Source organism: Mercenaria mercenaria, chromosome 15 (assembly GCF_021730395.1).
Source record: "Mercenaria mercenaria strain notata chromosome 15, MADL_Memer_1, whole genome shotgun sequence".
Classification (NCBI taxonomy): Eukaryota; Metazoa; Mollusca; class Bivalvia; order Venerida; family Veneridae; genus Mercenaria; species Mercenaria mercenaria.
The window spans coordinates 74,375,986-74,393,717 of record NC_069375.1 but is presented as its reverse complement, the minus strand read 5'-3'; the positions used below and the strand labels follow the sequence as shown (position 1 = coordinate 74,393,717).

General features: G+C 34.6%; 1 protein-coding gene across 1 annotated transcript in view; it reads left to right on the top strand.

Annotated features, from left to right (window-relative positions):
* Nucleotides 1-427: 427 nt before the first annotated feature.
* LOC128548833 (uncharacterized) overlaps nucleotides 428-17,732 on the top strand; it is a 64,218-nt gene continuing 46,913 nt past the window's right edge. The window contains exons 1-10 of the mRNA XM_053524341.1: nucleotides 428-1,084; nucleotides 1,451-1,478; nucleotides 1,722-2,315; nucleotides 7,307-7,378; nucleotides 8,922-9,314; nucleotides 10,290-10,499; nucleotides 11,568-12,053; nucleotides 12,399-12,944; nucleotides 14,460-14,863; nucleotides 15,493-15,535. Coding sequence (XP_053380316.1) covers nucleotides 467-1,084; nucleotides 1,451-1,478; nucleotides 1,722-2,315; nucleotides 7,307-7,378; nucleotides 8,922-9,314; nucleotides 10,290-10,499; nucleotides 11,568-12,053; nucleotides 12,399-12,944; nucleotides 14,460-14,863; nucleotides 15,493-15,535 — 3,394 coding nt within the window. The 5' untranslated portion in view covers nucleotides 428-466. The remainder of the gene's footprint in view (nucleotides 1,085-1,450; nucleotides 1,479-1,721; nucleotides 2,316-7,306; nucleotides 7,379-8,921; nucleotides 9,315-10,289; nucleotides 10,500-11,567; nucleotides 12,054-12,398; nucleotides 12,945-14,459; nucleotides 14,864-15,492; nucleotides 15,536-17,732) is intronic.

Genomic DNA, 17,732 nt, shown 5'->3' with positions numbered 1-17,732 from the left:
ATATTCATAAAAATCTATCAATTACTTTTTTATTTATTTTTTTATCTTCTTGTTTATTAGTCACCTTCAATAAAGTGTTTTAACACTTGACAATTCTAGAATATAAAAATAAGCATCAACTTGCCAAAGAGAACTGTCTTTCTTTTCTTATGTACAATGTTAGAATGCGTAGTCCATTGACGTTTCTTTCTGACATAAAGCTATTGTATTACCCCAAATGTGGTATATTCCAAGTGTCACGTTTGTTCAGATTTGTTTACTAGTTTGTTTACATATATCACGTTTTCATATGAGGTATGTGTAATTAACTGGATGTTGCCATTAATAAACTTGCCATGAGACATCAGAACATTTGCTTCTTCGGCGACCGATTTTAGTTTTTTGATTTTTTGTTAATCTCGACTTAAGCATGAAATGCATGGCTGTGAAGCCCATTTTACATTTTCAGAAAAAAACATTTCTAAAGATGTCGGATTATGAAGAGGAAGCTGCTTACTATCTACGTTTCATCTCTATGTATATTGACTTAGGTACCGAGGTCGTACTGAAAGTCTTTGTACATCATACTCCTGGGAAGGACGCCGAGTCATTTTTGTTATCTGATCCCGTTAAGAAAAAGTTACTGCAGCTGACAACTAGAAAAATTCTTAATGAACAAGAAAGCAAGCTAGTCCTTGAGCAGCCACCAAACCCAAAGAAATTTGATGTATCACTTTTAGTAACACTTTCAAGCAATTTGTTTTCGGAGCAACAACTCCCATCACCAAAGAAAGGTTGGAATTTTCCACCAATAAATAGTGATAAATTAATCTCTGCTGATCTTCTTCGTCTTAGAACGATCAGAAACCAGGTCATTGGCCATAGTGCTAAAGCACAACTTCCTCAGTCGAAATTTGAAGACGAATGGGCGAAGGTAGAAGAAATATTTCTGAGAATATATAGAAATATTGCGCCTGATGAGGAATCACAACTGAAACAGACAATGGAAGATTATAGATTTAGAAAGCTGGATTCGTCTACTGTAAACAAGTACGATTCAAAGATAAATGAATGGCACCAGGAAATTTCGAAAGTTCAACAACAGGTAAAATACATATAACAGGATACAATGTTTCCGCCACAATTATTTTTCACAAGATTTTTGTTATAAAAAGTAAACATGGAAGGGTCACTTAGACTTGTATTATGCAAATGTTTCTACAAGACATACGACACGAGTTTGGGTATTAATGATTCTGTTTGGTGCACCGATTGACAAACTGTATTAAACAAACTCTTGCATGACTATGGATGTATTATTACCGTTGTGAAATTTAAGCAGAGGAAGCATATGCAGAAATATGTATATTAATTGCATTACACAGAAACTAGTTAAGCATAATATGATTTGGCTTTAGTCGTTATCAACTTTTATAAATGTAATAATCTGGTATTTGGAATCTTTCAACAGGTTGAAGATGCGTTCAAGACTCTTAAAGGTAAAGGATACTCCGTAGATATTTGGTAAAGAAGTTGTTTCTTATTTGATACAATAACTTGGGTTAATCTTCGAGATAATAATATTTTAGGGTAAATTTCAACCTGTTAAATATGTAATGATTAGACTTGTAGTATATTGTAGTAATTACGTAATTGTCGAAGAAAAAATGCTTGAAATTCATTGAAATGTTCAACTATATTTATGGCTTTTGTTGCTACTTCTGTAGATTTTTTTGTTTTAGATATTGACAAATACATAAAAGACAAATCGGACAGATACGAACGTTACATAAAACTACTTGTCAAAGGTGGAAGATTTGTGATTTCGGCATTCATTGAAGATAACATTAAAACACATAACAAAACCCTTGAAGAAATTTTAAAGGAAAAGGAGGATTATGTCCGGAAAAGTATTGGCAATCAAGATCATTTGCATATTCTTTATCCATCCGATCAAGGAGATACTTCGAAACCAATAGACATGTCAACATGGGACATCACAATTCTTGCAACAGTTCTCTTACAAGTACTTGACAGTAGTTCGTTAGACGATAAAGTTAAGAGAGCGATAAACATGGTCAATACTGCACGAAAAAATTATGCTGAAGCAGCAGTTGTTTCACTACACAGTGACGAATTCGCAGAGTACTCCTATCATCTAAAATACAGCATACAATTTTTGTCAGGGTATCTCGACCAACAGAAGCAAATCAAATGTGAAGAAATTCTGTCCGAATGCCAGCATATTTCGAAGAATGCTGACGAACACCAAACATACTTTAATGAGTTGGAAAATCAAAGTCTGAAGATCAAAAGTATTCAGGAAATATATACAGGTATTTTAATTGCTCTTAAAACACTGTTCTTACACTTTATTTTACACCTTTTTCAGATTCGAATGGTTCTGCTTCGGAGAAGACAGTCAGTAAACACACTGGTATTATTCCATCTTAAGGTATTGGATCACTAATAATACAGAACCTCCTTTTTGAAGAGTATTAAATTCCTACCAATTTTACTGCAATTCTTTAGGGGGAGGGTGGACGTAGGTGCAAGCACTACTGGGACCATTTTTCCCTTATTTTCCTTTTTTCTAGTAAGTTTGTACTTCTTTCAAGACTTATTATTGATTTCTGGTACAAAGATGGAAAAAGATGCATTTTATAAGCAATTTCTTGGTGTTCAAAGTAAATTTCCTACTTAAACAGAAGGGGTAGAATTACACATTCACTGTTAGATTATATATTGTGAAAGAAATTTAGGTAGGTTTTACGTCTGCCCTAAGGTTATCTTTAAATGGAGTAAGCAAAGATCAAAATAGAAACATAGCATTCGACCTTATTTTTTTCAATGTTGAAGTATAAATATTGTCTCATTAAATCCGTTTACTTGAGGCACCATAGAAAAAATGATACTGGCATTTTTAGTTTGTGTTTTATACGTGTTTACCAATAGTTTGATGTTTCTTTTATTAAAATTAATGGTAAAATGAGTTCTATGCAAACGTTTTGGATAATGGCTATCACTTTGAAATTTGTCTCTACTTGAGCTTGAGGAGATACCATAAGTTAAACAAAATTTATAATAAAAAAAATGGCACGGTAAAAGTTGTTTAAAAATTGCAAAATAGTGCAAAACACAATTACCTTTCAGAATATATCAAGCAAAGGCCATTTTGTAAACATTACTATTAGTGATCTAATACCTTAAATGGAATTCTTCCATTTAGCTCAAGTCGTTAATTCTCCATCTTCTTTTAGATTGATTCGCGTCCATATAAAACAACACAGGGCACGATGCACGATATAAAGTTAAGATACTCGACAATGCGACATGACAACTGACATTAATTTAGCGATATTATGCTTTATCATATCGCATTTTAGGCAGTCATATCATCTGTCGAACGTAGTGTCACATTTGCGAGTGATGTGTCGCGTGTCTTTCCGTGTTGTCGCGCGTATTATTGCAAGTCGTGTCGGTCTAACAAACAACAGACGACGCACGACGTGAACTATATGGGATTCCGTAATATTATGTATAGATTTTTGAGACATATACACATTAAAAATTATAATAGAAATAGAACAAATCACTTTCTTTTAAGCACCATTTTTTTAAAAGTAGCAAATGAACACATGGACGCTGTTGGTTTTGTCATTGTTAACATCATGAGAAGCAGGGTGGAAGATGTTTTGCCAGCGCCAGCGAAAACATCGGAAACTCTTAGGTATGCAAGAAATATAATTACGATAATATCCTATCAACCATTTCCATTAATTTCCCATTCCTTTGAATGAATGTTAACAAAATTATCCCCCTTTCAAATTTAGAAATTGTAACGTTAAGTTTTTGTGTCTCTAAAAGGAATGTTATTCAATTATGTCCGTCACTGCTGTGGTCCAGCTTTATATAACGCAAACATTTTTAAAATTGAAGTGTATATAGCATTCCACGTAGACACATCAATTTTGATAAACAGAATAGTGACCTGTATTGTGACATATGTGAAACAATGCAGATCTACTGTACTTGTTTCCCCTGGAAGGCATGTCTCAAGACTTTATATTTTGTCATTCGATCATTCGGCCATGTCAATCTGTATTGACGGGTTTCCGGGGAAAGGATAGAAAGGCTGTTTGTAGAACTTGGAATGTTTGCCGGAAAGTGACAGATGTCTTTGAGAACCAAGGAGTATATCGGACAGCGATGACTAATGAGGACAAGATAGTTCTTGAAAAGTTTGTCATCTTTATTGGTCAGACTGAACAGAGGTCATATGATGTTATTCTCCCAACTCAAGCAGCCTTTGTCGAACACACAAAGCGTGATGCATACCTAGCTGGTTGCATATGGGGACAGGCACAGTTTTGCCAAATGGAAGTCGATAATCCTGCTGAATGGGAATGGGAGAAACATGGTCACGTTTGGCAGATACACTGGACAACAACCCATCAGTTGGAAATAGTTGTAAAAAACTGACCAAATGTGCATGTAAAACAGAATGTTGTGGTAGGTGTAAATGCAATTGGACTCCCGTGTATAGATCTATACAGCTGCAAATGTGACAACTATTTGGCCAAAAGATAAAGTCTTGAAACATGCCTTCCAGAGGAAACAAGTATGGTAGATCTACATTGTTTCACCTATGACACAAAGTAGGTCTTCTGTTGATCAAAATTGACGTGTCTACGTGGATTGCTACATACACTTTAATTCTAAACATTTCTGCCTTAAATAAAGTTTGACTACAAGTTCCAGTCAAGCATTGACGGCCATAAACTTAAGGTACATAATTAAAATATATTCCATTTAGAGACACAAAAACTTATCGTTACAATTTCCAGTTTTAAAAGGGGGTAATTTTGTTAAAATTCATGTCAGAATATGGAACTTGGCTTTGTACAGTGCCTAATGACTATGAAGGCATGTGTGAAGTTTTAACCCAATTTAAACTGTTACAGTAGTTTCTGAGAGAAAAAAACAACTTAATACGAAGACTTACCACTGAAAATTCTAATATTTAAAAGGGGGATAATTTTGTTAAAATGTTTGGCAGAGTTATGGAACTTGTCTTTGTATAGGGCCTAATGATTACAAAGACGTACGTGTGTGACGTTTCAACCAATAAACAGAGCAGTTTCTGAGAAAAAAAAAACAACTTGACATACAACCTTAACGTTGACGTCACCACCGCCGTTGCCGTCGAAAAAGCTACGCCTCTGTCCGCCATCAGTTTTAAAAGTCACAGGCGAGACAAAACTGTCCTTCAATACTCTAAATATGTTATTTGTCCATAACATTAAAATTGATTTGACTAGGAACGTCAGTGTTAATGGCAAATTAGCGTTTTTTTTACACGAAATGGCGGCCATCTTGAAAAGAAGACGCCATATTGGATTTTGAAACCAGTCTTTTTTTGTATCAAAAATAGGTTTTGCACACGCAAAGCATCTTAAGAGATATTTTTCTCAAAATTGTCAAAATAAACTTTGCATAGGTGTGTTCAAGTCAAAAATCAACTTCCTGTGGCGGCCATCTTAAAAAATGGTCGCCATTTTGAATTTTCAAGTGGCTAACGGGCTTTTTGAAAAAAGTAGGCTCAGACGAGTACACATGCCAAATTTCATGCTTGCATCACCAAATGCAGTATTTTTTTCAGTTATCTGCGTAGCTAATGTGGCTTAATAATTATAGGTTATTAGCTTTGTATCGGGAAATATGCACGAGTTCTTCAGCGGAAATATTGCGCGACTTTAGGAGCGCAATATTCTTTCGCTGAAGGACTAGTTCTTATTTCCCGATGCAAAGATAATAACCTTTTATTACATACTCATCTACATGTATAAATATTATATAAATATCATAAATATGTTCAATAGCCTGATTAGGATTGACAATACTAAACTAAATAGAAAAACTAGTGCAACTACAAACACTGAATTACGTCACGCACCCGATATGAAATTCAGGCGTCAGTGTATGGAAAAATATTGACGTTTCCGGTACCAGTGTAGCATAATGGGGATTAGAAACGAGTATGTAATAATACCTTCTTTACCAGCAAACCGCCTCCAGATCTCGTCAATACGTCACAGTATCGTGCACCATCAATTATCCACTTCAATTGACGCAATACCTTTGGGCGAATTGCACAGTTTAATTTGACCACTTTCTTAATCAGAATAATCAGAAACACATCATTGTCCTGTACTTGTCTCACTGAAACTGGTCAGCAGATCTTTGACAAAGGTTTTATTTACAAAAAGCCTCAAATATTTCTCTTTCCTTCATTCTTCGAATATTTCGCCAGAGCTTACTGATGGTAGGTATTATCTTAACGTATTTTATGCAATTGTTACATTCAAATTTAACATATAAACAAAATTGTATTCTAAGGAATCTCACGACCACCCCCTCCCCCTAGCACCGGCTTAAGCTGAACTCTATTACACATGCTGAACGGACTCCATGATCCGAAATGACCAGACAATACAACACTGAATCCAAGAACAGGGAGACTTTTAACTTTTTACTTTTTTCTAACCCTAAGGGACACAGCAGATGTATTCTGATGTTGATATAACACTTTTGCTGTACTTATTCTCCACCCGCACATCTTCTGGCTTTTTGTAAGAGCAATGTATGTCGTAAATGACAAGTATTTCCATTCGATTTGCAAAATTTCATTTTTTTATGTTTGATGTCTAACTTGGTCCATATAGTTGGCATAAGATTTTAAAAACATAAACGAAAAGAAAAAAAGACACATTTGTAGTAAATTTGTATATTTTGTGCGCAAGTCCTACACCGGAAATGCCGCTGTTTCACTGGAGTGGAGCATCAGTGGTGCTCGAAGTAAGCGATTAAGTTTCGTGATTTCTTTTTTCTTTTTATTACGGTAAAGCGCACATGTTTATGTTCTTGTAAATATTTATAAACATCTATATTTTTAAAGACCTATTTTTTCAACGAATCTCCGATTATTAACAATTTATTTTCATTCGGTAGAAAGTGTAGTTCTGTACCAGTGTAGAATGAAAATATTATGATTATCAGTTTGAAACAGTGTCAATTTTTTTTCGTTGATATACTCCAGTTTTATTACGAAAAGGGATAAAAATATACTAATTAACAAAACGTAGATACTTACACAAAATGAAAACAAATTTAGAATGCATTAAACAATCTTTTTATAGACAGCTTATAAGGTATAGTTTATACTGATTGCCAAATAAATACATTTCCTTTGTATAGTCATTCATACATACACTTACATACACTGTTTTCTAGACTGAAGTAGAATGTAATTTTATTTCTATTTCAGAAACAGTAAAGAAAACAAAAGATATCTTACATGAAATGATTACACACGGCATAAACTTCAAACATGAGCATGGTACGGTTTATATTTATGCCCTATAAAAATTACTTTAATAATTTATTGATAAATGATTGCCGAACAATTTCTATCTTCATCTACTGTTTAATGATATTGCGACATCATATCCGTATATGTTGTTTTTGATCAGAGTTTGAATAGAAATATAATCAGAACGTCGTAGTTGTTATATCTATGATAGAAAACCCGCAGAAATTTCCACATGTTTGGTGCCGTTGACAGAAACATAATGAAGCTCGACAAACTGCGTAGACTTAGCAACGGTCAGCGTAAATTCATAGATTAGTGTGACCCTCTACTAAAATTGCCGAAATTACATCTATTTCAACCAAGCAAGATGGCCGCCAGAGGACGTAGTAACTTTTCTCTTTATGTTTAATATGAAAATTTAAACAGTCTTTTTGCAATACAAAACAGGCCCAAATGTAGAATGCTTTAACGCAAGTGTTTCTTTGGTGACCATTTACGTTCAAATCATTCCGATTTGTCAAAAAATCATGGCCACAAATGGGGAGTGGTCACTTTCCCCTATTTGTAAATAGTGGGAATTTTGAAAATATTCTAGTTTTGTTTAACCTATAAGTATCCAACGTCATCACTCCCATCCAAAAAGAAATTCGTATGCAACATAGACTTAGCTTTTGTTTGAATTTTGGTGTGAAACCTTGGGTGAATGAAGTAATAAGACAGGTTTGATTCTAAGAATCGTATGCGAATTTTTGTGATTTAATTTTTTGGGAGTCCGGGTCTTCATTTTCTTTTTGACTCTAGTTTTGTAAAATAACTATCATTAGAGCTATTTCAGAGAGACATGTTTCAACGTTTGCAATTATTATTCTTATGGACTGTTTTGAAATACCGTTGAAAAGCTGAAACTGTGTTCCTGAAATAGGCCAGTGGTAAAGTCTTTAGATTAAAAGTAAAATATATAAATAGCATTGTTCGTTCCATTGTATCACTTAGTTTATGAAACTGCAACTGTGCGTTAAGATACCGGACAATTTTAGCATAAAGCTTGTAATGTATTATTATTATCAACGAAAAAGGGGGAAAACGGACTTGTTACCACTCGCCTTGAATGATGTCAGTATGATTTGGTACAGATAAAGGCGAAATGCTGAACACTACAGCCGCCGATTTCGATACACATTTCATTATTTCCTTTCCGTTTCTTATCGGGTTAACTCTTTAAGAAATTGCTGCGATATTTTTGAAAACTGAAGACAAGGTGACATGAAGGCCAACTATTTTCAGAATTCAACAATTTCATTTGTTTTTGTGTCTAATAATAAAAGCTTGACACAAATGCAGAATAAGTTCTTCGATGTGTGGAATTCATCTTTAAGCCTATTATGTTCAAAATCTTAATATGCTGAAAGTTAAGATATAGTTTCAAATAAATATGTGTGTCCGTCCACAAATTATTTATTTACGTTATTAATTCATTATGTTAAAAACGAATTGATACACATGAATCATTATGCAGTGTTTCCCTTGCATCTAACAAATGTAAAAAGATTGTTTTTCTTTTTTATAACAGTGTTAGAATTAAAGATGATTACGCTCGGAAGTGACGAAGAAAAGAAGCAATTAGGAGAAACAGTTCTGACTGAAATTTGGCGAGAAGCACTTAAAAGAAGTAACGACAGCACAGACTTTGGTGTTTTAAATGAAGAAGTATCAAATATATTAACCGAAATAAGAAAACATAAGGAGGTTACAGGTGCCGCTGTAAAGCAAAAATGCATCCTCTTGGAGATAGTATGCTCTTCACCCCACACTGTGTTGGATCTTCTGAACTTTTTCGAGAGTGCTGAATTCAACCAAAGTGCGTGCATCATTTCAAATGAGCTTGGTTATCTTTGCGACACGATATTTACAATCGAAGCAAATGTAACTTTAGAGTCATTGAGAGAAATCTACGATGACAGAGGTAAATATTATTTTTTAATTCGCATAGAATATCTGTTTGGACCATAATCATTTTTTTTTTGGTTGAACAAAAACGCAAATACAGCGAAAATAAAGATATCACACAGGGACAATAGGCTAACGTATAGGTCACATGAACTGTATTATATGAGGTTATATACCAATTATTTCATGTCTGATGTTAAACCCTTCTACAACTGGACACTATGCTTCCCACTTTGACTGTGTACGTGATAGAACAGGTAGAGGCTCTATGATAGTATTTTTAAAAATCTAATCAGGACTGACCTGTTTTGCTGTCTGTCTTCTGGCCTGTTTCGCCAGACACATTGATGCTCTTTCTTCTGCAAAGGGATTGAGTACATGCACGTTTAGATATAAAGGTTTCCTTGTTACAAAAACGTATATAAATTAACAAGAGCGGTTTTTATTTAGCATTCTGCATGCAGTACCTTCTGTTGCCTTTGCATATGTAAAGGAATCGACGTGCGGGGACTTTTATTTACACTGTCATGTGACTTTGAAACAGAGTGGGGGAGATGGAGATGAGGATGAAGTGCACAGCGGTCCGCTTAAGTGGTGTTTTGCTACTGTCCTTTCAAAGACGATGCCCCTCCGTGTTCCTTTATCTTTTCTGTTGACATCTAATGTCTGCTTTGTCTTTGCCTGTGCGTATATCTCTGTTTGTCTTGTGCGTGGCCGCGTGCTGTGGATTAGGTTTTAGGAAGGTTAGAAACTGCCAGTGACAATTTAAAGTTTGGTATAGTTTTAACATTTATTTCCTCCCTGTTTGCATTTATTTTCGTCAGGAAAATAGCTTTGCAATAACTAAAACAACTCAACCAAGTATTTGCCATAATAATAGTACATATTGTTAGTGCATTTTACAGTTTGAAAATTTGATATACAGCTATGCTCGAAATGCTCATTATGTTATCTACCTAAATATAATGTATTAATTAGACATAGTACATAGAAAACAACGAAATAGAACATGGTATAAGCATACCAATCACAGTAACATCACCTGCAGCCGTCGTGCAATTAAGGTCGTTTTTCAAGAGTGAGGCAATGATGAATAGCACAAACGCAATTGCTGACAAACTGTCGAGCGATCTGGATGAGAGATTAACATTGAAAGTTACACACGACATGGAGTCTCTTAACTGTCTGTTTGATGAATTAGGTAGGGCTAGACTATTTGATCGATTTTTCGGTAAATATCCTACTTATTCAACACCTATGAACTAATTTCATACCGATAGCATGTAACCACCTTTTAAATATCTAGGCCAGTGCAAATCCAACCTTAAACATTTTTATCATGCAACTACTATGCAAAGTGCCTGATATCACTTGCCTGATATTTTATTTTGTTATCAGGTCAATGACTAAATTTAAGCTCCTCCCATATTGACGGACTAGTTTTTACATCAGTTTCCTTCCAGAATGAATTTTATTACAGAGTCCAGCTTCGATGTTGCACATTTTTTTTTCTCAATAGATTTTGTAATCTCAACAAATTTCCTTGAGTATGGTTGTCTCTAATTTTATCACACAGACAATAGCACTGAATGACGTCATTGTGAAACGTTCATCATGACATCACAATGTTTACATGGATCGATTCTTGGAAAGGTTTACAATATCCCGAGACAACATGTTTTCGGCAACAACGTATTTCCGGCAGCCCCGGAAAAGTTTTAGTTATTCTCTCAAAATACATCACATCCGGGTCAAGTGCGCGCGTTTTGTTTACAAACAACACGGAAATGTCACGCAACTTTCTTTGAGTCAAAATGGAGATTAGAACTGTAAGTATTTTTAAAAATTATGTGTGCACACATGTTTTTGCATAATTTTACTATTCCCAAAATTTCCTCACATTTAAATCAGTATTTTTTGCGTATAGATTGAATGTTTACAATCCCAAGTGAGCTCGTCTGCAGAAGTAGGTTAATGTCTAAACCCGTCCCCTGTCAATCATTTCTAAAGTATACTTCACGGAAAAAATAACGCTACCACATATATATGGTAGCTTATCAACTTTTTGGAACTTGTTTACTAATTGAAATTTAATTGATTATTTGGCATTTGGAATCATACTGTGTTTCCATTATTTTTTTCAGCATCATATACCTGAAAGGGGGTCTTACAGATCATATGACCCAGATAACTTGACCAAGGCTTACAATGCTGTCAAAGAAAATAAAATGTCAACAAATAAAGCATCAAAAGTAAAATGTGTTCCAAGAACCACTTTACGATAGACTTTATGGAAAAGTTGATTTAGAAACACTTAAGTCTGGACCCCAACCATTATTTAACCAGAACCAGGAGGCACTTCTAGCTGGCCATTTAAGGACTATGGATGATGTAGGTTATGGATATAGCCGCCAAGAAACCATAAATTTAGCATCTGACTATGCAGTAGAATTAGGGTTAAGGGACAAAAACCATCCACTCACAGACAGATGGTTGTACAAGTTTTTGAGTAGGTGGCCTGACATTGGTGTGAAGAAACCTCGTAGCTTAGAGATTGCAAGGGCAAAGTCAGCAACTAGGGGAGCAGTTGACAATTATTTTCAAGAGCTTGTCCATAGTCTAACCAAGTATACCCTACATGATAAGCCATACAGGATCTTTAATATTGATGAGAAAGGTTTGAACACTGAGCATAAGCCTCCAAAAGTTATAGGTGGAAAATTTTCAAAATCTCAAGCTGTGATATCTGGTAAAGGTAAAACAGTTACTTTAATTGGATGTGCCAATGGTGTTGGTCAAGTTATACCCCCTTACTTTGTATTCCCTTGAGCGAGAATGCTTGATTCCTTGTTAGAAGGAGCCAGTGCTAGAGCAGATTGGGATGTTTCTGAGTCCGGATGGTCAAACACTAAGATCTTCTCATCTTATATCAAATAACACTTAATTAAGTACTTGCCTTCAAGGGATGAAGATGACATTCTAGTCCTGTATGATGGACATAAGAGCCATATAAGTCTTCCTGTTATTGAGTGGGCAAAATCAAATCAAATTCATTTGTTTGTGTAACCGCCACACTGTAGTCACCTACTTCAACCATTAGATGTTAGCTGCTTTGGTCCGTTTGAGGTTGCTTGGAACTCTGCTTGTCACAATTTCATCCGTGAATCTGGTGGTAGTGTAATTACACGCTATGAAGTTTGCAGATTGGCTTGTAAAGTATATTCCAGCACCTTGACTCCTGGTAATATTCAGTCTGCCTTTAGAAAAAGTGGAGTCTACCCCTTTGACCAGAGTGTGATCAATGATTGTCAAGTTGCACAATCAACATCTTTTGAAAGAGACCCTGCAAACTCAGATGAAACGCCTGATCCTGTATCTGATCCACCAGCTCCAGTACAGTCAAATGCAGCTGAATCTTTTCTACTGCATAGAGGTGGGAAAATATTGCAGAATGTGCAGAAGGCCAAAACAAGAAATACATTAAGTAAGATAGTTGGTGGGAAATGTATCACAGAAGATGACATTCATGATAAAATCATTGAACATGACAAAAAGTACAACTCAAAATGTAAACAACCAAAGAAATCTGTGAAACAAGACAGAAGTAAAAGTAAAAGAACCATGAATGTAGAACCTTCAACATCAGGTGTTAAGACAAAGTAACCAGCATTAAGTGAGAATTATTCCAGCTCAGATTCAGATGATGACATGGATGAAAATGACATTGTCGGAGTTGAATTCAATATGGCTGCCGTATTGTTTCGTTCAGATGTTTCAGGGGCGGATGAATTTTCAAATCCGTAAAATATAAATTTAATTTTTTGCTTCAGAAGACATTTTTTAAGAAATAAGAGATGAAGACATATGTTTTTAGGCAGTTTGTATGAGTTTCCCTCACCCCTTCCAGCCCATATCAGCCTCGACCTGATAACATTGATATCAAAAGACAGTAGCCTGTTATTCTCTATCAATATAATTATGCTAGCTCAGATATGTTTTTAAATCTAATTTATATTTATTATATTTTTTTCTGAAGAGATTTTATTGTTTCAAAACTGTTAAATATCTAGGCCCTTGAACATTTTAATATATGCTAGCTCGGACATTTTCTTAAGTTTAACTTGTATTCATTTTATTATCTTTTTTTCTGAAGAGATTTAGAATGTGTATAGCGCGCTGTAAGGTCTAAGTATTGATATTGGTCCGATATGTTTTGCTTATCCGAATTCTGTCTGATTCCTAACTGTTCGATTGAATTTATTCTAATTGCCAATAAGTCTTTTATAACCAGTGATTAGAATTACAGGTCAAACAACTTGATTTGCTCCGATTGTGTATGTATTTCACGTCGGTACTAGATAAATACGTATTTTCCCAGACATTGCAATTGAAATGCTTGGTATTCCAATAAAATCTGGAAAGTAGATCTCTCGGAAGCACCGAAAACAATGCAAACAGTGAAAATTAAAGCCACGTTCATCAACCTAGAGATCTATTACATTATTATAATGCAACAGTCGATCAAATGAATTAAACTGAATGTGAAAGAAAGAAATCAATACTGTGAATATAAGGAAAAAAATTGGTCTATCAAATGCATGGAGTTCTTTTAAGTATGAAGATCTTCGGCGTTCACATATTTTAAACTGCTCGATGTATCTTATTTTCAGATATTGATTGCATTGATTGCATTGTTAAAGTTTATCACTAAAATTAATTTCAACCAAGTGTATGTACATCGGGCGCTTAAATGCAAATATCCAAATATTTGTTTGTGAACTCAGGTTATGAATGAGACAATGTTAGTCTTCAAATGTGTTTGGCTCAGCCTCATCTTTGTAAATAAAATATGTTATATTATTTCGTCCTTTCGTATCTTTGAGTCCTTTGAATTTACGTTAGTAGAATTTTGCTAAGCCTCGCAAGATTTTATGTAATGCAAGCAGTACTTTCAAACGTCGAAGTATTCATTCTTTAACGCTAATTCATTAACATATGATTATTTTACACCTGTTTCATTTGAAAAATAAATTCACAACTGTACTAGTTCAGAACGCTGCAAATCGAATTTTGTCTCTTGCATTAGAAAGGTTTAGTTCTTTTTTTTGTATATATTTGCCTCTTGATTTTCAACTGCCATTGAAGTTTTATTTACACACAGAGACAGGAGTCTCGAGTTCAGACAGCTTGATTGACGACACAGAACCTGTGAGAGTACCTGAGTATGGCAGTGGTCGTATGACTGATGACAACATCAGAATCTTCACAGAACAAGTGATAGCGCCTGAATGTGACAGTGGTCGTAAGACTGATGACAACAACAGAATCTTCACAGAACAAGTGATAGTACCTGAATGTGACAGTGGTCGTAAGACTGATGACAACAACAGAATCTTCACAGAACAAGTGATAGTACCTGAGTGTGACAGTGGTCGTAAGACTGATGACAACAACAGAATCTTCACAGAACAAGTGATAGTACCTGAATGTGACAGTGGTCGTAAGACTGATGACAACAACAGAATCTTCACAACTGTAATAACAGCGTTAGACTCTTCAGAAGAGGTTACATTATGATCTTACATATTCTATTAACCACCACAACAAAATCTCAAAGAGATTTGTCACAAATTTCGCTCTGTATTTGTACTTCTTATTGTTGTTATTATTATTATCCTTCTTATTAATTATTATTATTACTATCATTATCATCATCATCATTATCATCATTATCATTATTATCATTATTATTATTATTATTATTATTATTTTCTTACGATTTAACACCGTAAATGATAAACTGATAAAGAATTTTGCAGAATCTAGTACAAGAGATTATGACAGGTGCTGCAATTTTCTATTGCCTCTTAAAGTCAATCTCAGTCTAACCTCTTATTCTGTCGCTTTTAGTTTAAACTGTATTTATTTCCACAAATTGTATATACAAACATGAGTACTATATTCAAATTAACAAAGTTTGATAAAAAGACATACATCAATCAAAATAGTACAAGTAAACAGTCAAAGAAATATTTAATCGAATGAATTGGAAAAAAGCTACTTAAAACTTATATGAATTCCGCTCCATTCTGTTGCTTTTGCTTCGCTTGGCTGAGTTTTATACGTCCAAAGGATATTCATATAGATTTGATAGTCCTAATGCCAACGGTACTAATTCAATGAATATTTTTCAGATCAAAAAGGTGGAATTTGGTCGGTATATTAAACAGAAAGAAGGTAAGCTGATCATTTTAACGGTTGGAATAAGAATTAGACATAGAGAAATTGCATTTTGTAATTTTAATAATTAGTAAAACTTCCTTTCATGAAACAAATATTACGTTAGTTATACTCTCTCGAAAACATATCACTTTCTGAAACGTGTACTTCTGGAGTAAGGTGAAGTGCGTGTCGTCTTAATTGTGTATTATATATAATGATAAGTGACAATAGTATGATAGCTCTAAGAGTATACATGACTTCCTGGCGCAACGTTTTTCTGTATTAATAACATTAATTATTCTTCTCGCCTATGGTTGACAGGATATAACAAGGTGTTTCAAAAACCGCTCCACCATCCAAAATCCCCCACCACACTAACACCACAATCCAATGTAGAGATTTCATCAGTTTTATAGATCTTTGCATAAGGACAGAGATTCAACTATTTCTATTTCTCTCATTGAAACATAGTTTCTGAGGTGGAAGTGTTCTTCGAAACTCCCAAAGTCAATATCTGTTTGTAGTGCATTTCTCCAAAAGCTAAAGCACCAACAAAGTGCGCTACGCTTTAAATAAGACTAAACAAAGATGATCGCATTAACAATGGTAACTTTACATCTTTCAAATGATACATCATTATCCCTGTTGCAGTCACACCTTACAAGTGATCGAAAAGGCTTTTTTCTTCTGCAAGACAGTTTCATCTGCCCGTGCTCTCACCCTTATGCTACTGACATAAGGATATCCCTCAAACACTAGCTTTTTCACTACATTATCATTTTGCACATATAATTTATAAAAATCTAAATGATCCACATGATTACTCTCTAGCCGAAAGTTGCCTACTAGGTTGCAGTGTCTAATCGATGTATGAACAGGTAAACTATTTAAAATCAGAACAAAATGTATATTTCAAAACACTCAATATTTCATGTTCATTTGTTTACGGGAACAGTAGGGTATGTACTTTCAGACATTTAATACCTCATGATACTATCCATTGTGCATGTTGATTAAAGGGAAAATACAAAACATTATCTTGTGCACTGCAGCCAAATGTTTGTGTAAGAAAATATTGTAACCGTAATCCGGTCTCAAGATAGGTATATTTTAAAGTATACTATAAAACTTCATTCCGAAATTAAATCATAGCACACGTATGATAATCTTGAATTTAGGAATATCCTTTACAGTCTGTAATCTGGTCTGATACTTTTACAGTATAGTGATTAATTTCGCTCTGTAAAACGCATATACTTTAGACAGTTCCGACAATAGAATGCCAAGCCCCATTTTCTGGTGCGTGATATACCCATAGAAACCCCTTTTCCATGAGAATTTTCCTTCTATTAGTATTTGTCAATGTTGACTAAAACATCGTCGTGTATTTCGGACTACAGCCCAGGGCAGATATCTTTTGCAGTATAAAAAAAAAACAATATGAAAACATGTTCACATACGTTACAAGTTTGTTCATACACGATGATAATTCCAGTTTGCTATGTAATTCCATGTTCAATGAAAGTGACAATTCCCTCTTTCATATAGTACGCGGTTGAATATAAACATTAAAGCGTTTGGTTGACCGGTGAAAACTAAGCAGTCGCTTGAGTTTTATAACCTTTTTTTAAGAAATAATTTATAGCAAAAGAGTGCTTTAACACTATATATGCACGATGGGTAGTTATACGTCAGGCGTAATAATTTCACGAGGGCGCAGCCCAAGTGAAATTATTTGAACAACGTATTACCACTCGAGTGCATGAATAGTGTTAAAACACGAGTGTGCTATAAATTATTTGGATTCTAATATGCCCTAACTAAAACAGTAATAAAATACAACGGTTTTTTCTTCGTCGAAACAAAAACTTTGCGTCGAGCACTTTAAGTGACGTCACTCAGCGAAGGGGTTTAACAGAGAAAATCATATTAGAATTGTCATAAAAGTATCGATCTATTTGACCTTTTTCTGATTTTGCCGACCAAGTAACGGGGCAACATGAATTTAGAAAAACCCAATCAATGTACCCCAAAAATTGGGGGGAATATATTTAAAGAAGAATGTGAGGGTGATTACACATGCGGTTCAGTCAGATTCAGTCGAGTAACAAATACAGAGGTAGTCAACCGGTTTCAGTGCTTGTGCAAATCTTCAGGAGTGATAGATAACTCTTAGCCAGTCATTTGTATCAGTTGTTGTTGAATTGAACTC